Raw genomic sequence first — 8,693 nt, 5'->3', positions numbered from 1 at the left:
CGCCGGCCGCCGCAAGGGAGCGGCGCGGGGGGCGGTCGGCGTCTCGTCTCCTCGCTGCCCCCGCGCTCCGGCGCCGGGCGGCGGCCACAGCCCCAGCCGCGCCGCCGCCGCCGCGGAGGCAGGCGGCGGCCCAGGGCAGCCCGAGGGTCCGTATGGCCGCTGCCCTTCAGCCGGTGGCGAGAGCCGCTGGCGCCGCCGCGGCGCTCCGGGGGCTGCTGTGAGCCGGCGGCTCGCCCTGCGGCGCGGCGGGATGTGGCCGGCCGGGGCGGGCGGCAGGCTGCCCTGCCCGCGGGACGCGGCGCTGCGGCGGGCGGCGTTCTCCGGCAACCTCTCTGCGCTGCCGTCCCACCTGGTGCCGAGCGGCAGGAGCGTCCGCGTCTTCATCAGCGCCAACCCCGAAGGTAACCGCGGCTGCCGCGCCCGCCCCGCAGCTCCCCCTGCCGCCCGCAGCGCCCGCGCCGCTCCCCGGCCGCCGCCGCTGCTCCCGGGCACCGCCACTCAGGGGCCGCGGCGTGGCCGAGACCGGCTCCTGCCCCTCTCGGCCTCGGGCCGCCAGGGCCCCTCCGTCCCGCCGCCTGGCACGGTGTGGGGCGCACGGCCGGGCCGGGTCGGGCCAGGGGCGGGCGGGCAGTGTGGGGCGCGGCGGCCGCGGGGGTGTGGGCCGGGCTCTACCGGGTGTGGGTGTACGACCTCCGAGGGGGGCTTGGAGGCACTGGTGTACTCCGCTCCTTAAGTTTTATGTCCGTAAATGACTCGCCTGAAAGGCACTGGGGCGCAGGGCATCCTCTCATTTCTGCGCTGTCGGAGCTGCAGGGCCCACGGGGGCTGGGGACACGGAAACGGGCTGCCTTCCAGCGAAGGGGAGGCTTTTTAGAGGGAGATGTTTTGAAGAGCTCTCCTGGGGGGTCTGGTTAATAAGAGTTTCCGATTGATTTCATAGCACAATGAAAGCAGGTGTTAGCCTGCTGAGGCTGCAGCTAAGGTGATCCTTTGATCCCGGCTATACTCTGCTTCCAAGGAAGTATGCCTTGAAACCAGCAGTTTTAGCTTAATAAAGTCGGGGTCATATACCCGGTATCTGAATTAATTAGGCATCCTGCTGTTTAAAGCCTATTTTTAAAATTACCCTTTGATTCGAGGAATTTGCATACATTCAGGAGGTGTCATTCCCACTTGTAAGATAGGAGTTGCTGAAGCATATTCCCACTTGAAGCACGGAAATAATAAATTAAGCATTCACACTTATGACGTTTCTTGTCTGTAAAAAATGAGCCCGCTGTATTCACAATTAACTTTCACACCACCACCCACCACCTTCCCCCCCAACACTTGTAATTCAACAATACTGTCACCTTTTATGCAAACATCAGAGATCTGAAAATCACGCCTGAAACGACAAAATAGTTTGAACTTTGAATTGAAAATTGTCTTGGCACAAATACTTATGGGAGTATGAGAAATAGTGCTCACAAGTGAAAAAAACTGGGCATAGTGCTGCTTAGAAGAATTCCCACACCTCCAGCGCTTCTTACTTGCTTTCAACACAAGGAAACTCTCAGCTCTCATATTCAACATCCCTGTTTGTTTAAGAAGATGACATTCTTTAAGGAGGGCATGAAGATGTTTGCAGTTTATTGCTGCAATCTAAGCAAAGAGATATAAAAATAGTGATAATTGAAAAAAAAAGTCTATTTGGCTCTGAAAGAAAACTACTGTAGATTTTTAGAAGATACGTTACTCATTAGAAATGGATTTCTGCCAGCATTGCCTTGACTGGGAAGCTACTGATGCCTCTGCATTTGATGTGAATGGCATTTAGGGTAGCTTGGTAGGTTAGCTAGATATTTGCTAAAATAGAAAACCCACTAAACTCATTCTAAAAGTTGGGATTTAAAGCCATATATATCCATTTGCAGGATTTTACCCTGCAATTTTGATTTGAAAAGATCAGCTTTAAAAAAAAACCCAACACTGAAAAAAAACAATGCAAACATTTTAGGGTTGTTTACATTACCTTTCTTTACACATGGTCACAATGGTTAGCACTCTTCATGTCAAATATTTTATCTGTGACATTGCTCCTGCTTTTAAAAATGATAGTAGGGGACCAAAATTTCAGAGTGGTTACAGGTTTTGTTTATGAACATTTAAGGACTCTCAATGACAAGAAACAACCATTACTATTTATTGGTGATAGCACTTCAACAACTTGATAATTGTTGAAGTATTACTGACTGAATGTGACTTTAAAAAAGCTGTATGTGGATAAACAAGAAATTAGCCTATAATGGGGTTTAGATGTCATCTAGTAAAGTACTTTGAAATAGAACTGTTGTTGGTAAAACACTTGAAAAAATTCACAGTGCAAAAATTCTGGATGAAAATGTTGAAGTATTCCTACTAAGTAAACCTTTTGGCACAATTCAAGCCCCTGACTACAATGTATATTTACATGACTAAGGCCTCTCTTGTTAATTTTCAGCATATCAGTACAGTTTGTACCCATTCTTGATGCAGAGCATTCCTGAAAAGGGCAGTGAGCCCCCAAACTCACAAAGGTAGACTTGAACTGTGGTGTCTGAGAAGCATAGAGATTAATCCTGCTAGTAGTCACAAGAAAAATTTACCTACCGCTGAAAGCGTACAAACCTAAAAGAAGTTTTCTTGAATTATATTTAGTAGTGTAGGGGAGAACTCTAGTAATCAGTTTTTGGTCTGTTCTTTACAAACATACTTTAGTATGACTGAAATACATTATGTTTTTATTATGCAACTAGGAAACTGGTTATTTGAAAATTTTCTTAACCAGGAGTCCCTAAAAAGAACAAGTGGAGACAGTGAGCATGGGTAGTAGGAGATTGCTTCATTTTGCAGTCTTGTTTTCTAGAGGAAATTTTGTGGATACATGAAACTGTATTTTCTCCTAGTAGTTAGCAGTATTGTCTTGCTTAAGTTGTTGGTATCAATTAATCCATCTTCATATCACTGAAAATGACTGGATCTTTAGAAACGTGGAAGTTGCTTTATTATTTGAATACAAATAAATCTGTTTTCACATTTCAGTAGATATAAGCAATCAGCAATATTTCAAATATGCATTTAAATATGCATTTTGGCTAAGAGAGGTCGAAGATTTTTATTGGTTTTTGGTTTTCTCGGGATATTTTCATATTTCAAAGTGATTAGAAAAGTAAGTCATTTGCCTGATTGTAATAACTGTTCCATATAGAGATCTGTGAACTGTAACAGCAAGTGTACTTTCTCTGCTACTCAGTAGTGCCTGTGCAGATGCCTGCCATTAACATGCAGTTCATGTGAAAAACAACAGGTGTAAACTCCCATATGGTTCCATTACATGGAACTGTGGTATCAGCCCTATATAGGTTCAGAACATTCCAATGATTCTTGTCACTACTTCAGACAGATTATTTGAGTTTCAAAGTTTGCTGTTTCAAGAAGTTATGTGGTGATGTAAGGAAATATTATGAGCTCTGGTTGAAACTAGTGCCTGAACTGGAGTTAGGAATTTGTCTTGAAAATGAAATCCAGTGAATTGGAACAAGCAGTCGAAACTCTGAACATTTTAAATCCTGTTGGTTTTTCTCAAAGTGGGGAAATCAGCCCTTTGCTAGTTTGACTTAAAGTCTTGCTATTGCTTTGATTAGCTAAGACAGGGATAATTTTTTACTCTGAGCTCTTGGAGTTTTAGTTGTGAAGATGCCTTAGTAACTAGTAGAAACAGATGAATGCACTGATGAGGGATGTGTATAAAGCCAAATCCTACACACAGGTGGTTCCACTGCAGACAGGATGATACCTTTATATAGAATCTGCGTGTGTCCTGACACAGGTGGTGTTAGCCAGCCTTATCTCAAAGTGTAAACAGGATTGCACCTAGCACTTCACATGGTATGGATTATACCTTTCCCAGCCACCATTTCAGCTACATGCTACACTCTCCTCTGTGCAACACCCTTGCATACTTCCTAAGTTCCAACACTGGATTGCTGTTACTGGATTTTGACAGTTAATAGTTTTTAGCCATTTTTAGCCTATTAATACCCTTCTGTTACACAAACAGAAACAACTTTGATGAGATCATGAACAAGCTTTGTTTTAACAGCCCCGTTTAATTCCTCATGGTTTCTGTGCCTCCAGTACCCATTTTTTAAAACTATTAAACCAACTACTAGTTTTGACATGATTAACAATCTTACTATGAAGTCCTGTGTATACATGTAGAAATATAAAAGAAAAGATCTTATTCTATTAGAAGATAGTACTGATATTACCACCACTTTAATGATTCCATTGTACAAGCACAGTATAAAACTAACCTGTAAAGCTGGAACTTCACTGGCTTCCCCATGAATTGCCGGAGTGAGATTTCCTTGTCTTATGCTATTAAATGACTTCGAGTTTTCTTGATTTATTATTCAGTTTTTCACCTTAGTTTATTTTCATTGATATGCATCATCCAGAACATGGTATTAATTTGAAAAACACTCAATTCTAGTAAAGTACAAGTGTTCAATTGCCAAATTTACATATTTTCTTGTGATATATAAAGCAAAATTCTGACCAGCAGTTAGTTTTGCTGACTAGAGAAAGATTAAATAATGACTGCAGAAACAGGTCTTAGCAATGTTTTCATTTGGACCTATTGTAGGCTTCTTTGCAGGAATTACATGTGGTTTTATCCATGTGGATGTACAAGTGAAAGAAAATAAAGTCATGTGCTTTTGTAGTTTGGAACATGATGGTAGGTAACTCAAAACATATGAAGAATTATGATTGCTTTAATTACAAAGTTATTGCCATATGTGATAAGAGAAAGGCATAATGTTGCATTCTTAGCATGTTCCAGGTCTGTTATTTTTACCTGAAATATTGTTTTCCTTAAGGAAAATATAATTGTTAAAGTGGAAAGTTATTCAAAAGCCAGAAGAATGCTTAATGATGGTCCATTCTGACCAGTCACAAAATACCATATGGTGTCCCTGCTTGGATACGTTACATGAAGATCTTTTTATAAAGACAATTTTATATAATCTGAGTGGAATTTATTCCTTAGCTAAAGAAAACCACAGATGTTCGAGTGCATGAAATTGCAAAGGAGGTGTTGCGGAGATGTGGAGACAAATAAATCCAGGACTTTTTTTGTGCTAAGTGTTAGTTCTGGTTACCTAATTTTGTACCTATTTATGGTCTTGTGTGACGCACATCACTGTAGTGTTTAAGAGTCAAAAACCAAGGTGCCACTTGGGGAAAAAAAAAAAAGGGAAGTTCAGTAGTTTTAGAGATTAAGTATCTCAGAGTTTGGGGGAGAAAAATCATTCAAGTGCCCAGGTTTGGTGTGAACCTTGCTTTGAAATGTGTCTTATTTCCGGAAGTCCAGAGGTTAGATACCAAGCATTTATTAAGTTGGAAAGAAACCTGCCATTTTTAGTACTTCTTCTGTGTGTAATTTTCTCTTTTCTCTTGTGCTATGGAACAGCTCCATTGTTTTTGTGGTTGAGCAAAAAGCAAGATCTGACTCTCCTTGAGACTGTATGACCAAGTCTTACGTAGGCTTTAATTTTTTTTGCAAGGTAGGGTATCCTAGCAGATCTCAAGCAGAACCAGTACAAGATGATTTTTTGCTAAGGAGATCCTCAAGCCTGTTATTCTGTCACGCAGATAAACTCCAAAAACTATAATAATCTGATAGTCTGTATGAAAAGAATTGCTCTTTGTGGCCTCCTGTTCTTCGTGTGGGTTATCTGCTTATGCAGCCTGTGGACTGGGCTACGGATTTGCTCTAAACATACCAAATATGCAAATGGCAACATTGAGAACTTTTGTTTAATTTTCCACAAAATTTTGTATTCATGTACTCAAAAGGTAGGATGTGCATTTGACAACAATACTATGATCAAGAGCTATTGGGTGGGGTGTTTTTAGTAAAAGAGCAAGCAATGTAATTTGTTGGGTTTGTGGTTTCTTCTTGATGTGTAGAAATATGCAAAATTACCTGAAACTCAGTCGCCTTCCTGCTAAGCAGCACCTGGAGTTACCAGCTTCAAATGGATTAGGTATTTACACTATCTACTTAAAATTTTTGACCACCTATCCATTCTTTTTTAATATTTAAAATATTAAATTTTTTTGTATTTTTTCTGTATTTATAGGTGGCTGTAGACACATATGCACACATATACATAAATTATATAAAATATTATAAACTGTGTAGAGTGGTATAAGTGGATGTGTGACACTCAAGCCACACTGTCATAGACTGTATTCAAACTTGCTGGTAGTGCTCAGTCTCCTATGAGAACTGAATATGTTCAAAGGGTATCACCCAAGGTTGTATTTCTAGCAATGATGAAGAACTGCCTGGATTTTGTTGAATGCTATTGTAAAAGCTTTACAGAGGAGTTTAGATTTTATCCACAAGTAAACTTGTAAACAGAGTTGTATGCACCTGCAGATTGGGTTCTATGACTGCTTTTCAAAGTGTTGAAGAAATAATATTAAAACAAAGCAGAACCTACAATTTCTTTTTTTTTTTTCTTTCTAACTTGGCAAATCATTGCTTTATTTCTTCAGATGTATTTGCATGCTAGGCTGTGCCTCGTTCCTGGGGGCAGTGGCTTTCTTTCAGTGATGAAGGGGAACTTCTGGACACTTCACATGGTTTCTATGTACAGTGAGGGACAATGAAACAAGTGTGCAAATTGCATGCGATATTAATATCTCAAATAATATATTAGATGACGGACAGCAGGGGTATTGAATTGGGTCCTTATTGTGAATTGCTCCCTCAGCAAGGTGTGAGACCTTTGAAATGAGAGGCATTACCAAGCAGGCAGCATCCCAGTGCCTTCCCTCATCAAGAGAGGGGTGTTTGTTTTCTGCCTGCTCAAGGGCAGTGGGAAGACCTCTCAGCTGAGCAACAGTCTGCTGCGCAGCAAGCTGAAGAGGATTTCCAAGGCTGTGTTTCAAGGAGGCCACGTGTATTCTGTGGTGGGATTTGTGTAATCACATAAGAGCAGTGTAGTACAAAAGGTACATAACTACCTAACTTGGCATCCTATCTCTAAGCTTATGCAGAAAAATAATTCCTCTTAAGAAACTTACCTACATGACTGTGTGGGCATGTGTCCTCAGGTTTGTGAACACACAAGAGAAAATACTACATTAGACTTTGAGTTTTGTTTGGAGACTTTTAAAATGTATATCACATAAGCAAAACTTCAAGGAGTTACTAATCTTCTAATTCAAGATATGAGGGCAGTGCCCAAGTGGTAATTATTTTCATCTAAAACAAGTCTTTGAAATTTCTTTGAATTTAGCATCTGAAAGAGTATTTTGTGATGAGATATCCTTTCAGGCTGCAGTAATAATACGTTAGTAATATCTACCTACAGTAATTTAAGGTTTTAATATATTGAGGGTGGTAGATATAAATATAATACCATAAATCATCATGTGTATGGAATACAAAGAAATCTGGCAGGTTTTATTATAGGCAGTGCTGTTCAAGACAACTGCTTTATCCCTTTACTGGAATTTTAATTAAAGAAGGATAATAATAGATAGAGAACACAATTTAATCATGATTATGTCAGTGCTTCTCCAAAATAACTCCATTGGCTTGACACTACTCTTATTAATACAGGGTTTGTATCAGAAAGAAGTTTTTACTTACAGAATCTGTAGTCAAAAGGGGAGTAGAGCTAAATCACAGGTAGCTGAAAGCAAGCAGTGTAGCAAAGTAAGTAGTAAGAAGGCCCGAGTCAGTGCAGAGTACCATGTGCATGCTGCTGTGCTGGGCAAGGAGGACATGTACCAAATGCAGGTCTTGTAAGCCACCTCTTCACCATCATAATTAAATGGCTCCCTCTGTCTTTGGCCTTGTCTTAAACTTCCTCTATCACCACCTGTTATTGCCCACTGTTGGAGACAGGGCACTGTGCTGGACAGAACAGCTACAGTCATTCTTGTGCAGAATCTGGATCTAGAGTAAAAAGTCACCTTTAGAGACTAGATTTATCAGAGTATTCAAAATACACTTCCTGCCAGAAACTGGGAAGACTAGCAAATGGCAGGACTTCCACGCTGATCTTAATCCAGAGTCATGCTGTTGTATGTATCAATCCTTGAGATTGATCAAATAGCTAAGCAGGTCAAATTTCAAACTGTCAGATACTCTTGTTCAGCCTGCTCTTAGCATTTCCTGGGGTGGAAGAGCTGCAGTCTTAGTAACACTCCTCTGTGGTATGATTAAACCCTTGAAAAAATGTATTAATAGAGCCCATTTCACCCTATTAGCAATTGAGTATCTTTACAGTCTCATCTAGGCTTTATAAATCTCCAAACTGAAACAGGTGTTGAGATTATTATAGTATGATACATAGCAATGTTATTTGTGAAATTCTTATTTAGTCTCTAACTAGTAATGCTCTACAAAACATTAAGATGAAAAGAGAATTAATGACTTAGAGACTTATCTGGACAGCTTTAGTTTCAGAGTTTTAGTTAGGTTAAAAGTATCAGATTAAGATTACTTTTAAATGATTGAGAACCAGTGAGTAACCATGTGTGTTAAATACCTTTAGATGAGTTATCCATACTTACAGAGTTATGCAAATCAGCTGTTACATACAAGATAAACGAGAAGCAGATGCAGTAAGATCAGGCTTAGTGAG

The 8,693-nt window shown here is 40.7% G+C and overlaps 1 protein-coding gene across 1 annotated transcript in view; it reads left to right on the top strand.

The window, feature by feature from the left end:
- The first annotated feature begins 250 nt into the window (after positions 1 to 250).
- NWD2 (NACHT and WD repeat domain containing 2) overlaps positions 251 to 8,693 on the top strand; it is a 53,792-nt gene continuing 45,349 nt past the window's right edge. The window contains exon 1 of the mRNA XM_069012191.1: positions 251 to 401. Coding sequence (XP_068868292.1) covers positions 251 to 401 — 151 coding nt within the window. The remainder of the gene's footprint in view (positions 402 to 8,693) is intronic.

The sequence above is a fragment of the Aphelocoma coerulescens genome, chromosome 4, assembly GCF_041296385.1.
Source record: "Aphelocoma coerulescens isolate FSJ_1873_10779 chromosome 4, UR_Acoe_1.0, whole genome shotgun sequence".
In the NCBI taxonomy this organism is placed as follows: Eukaryota; Metazoa; Chordata; class Aves; order Passeriformes; family Corvidae; genus Aphelocoma; species Aphelocoma coerulescens.
This window is presented reverse-complemented; position numbering and strand designations above follow the sequence as displayed.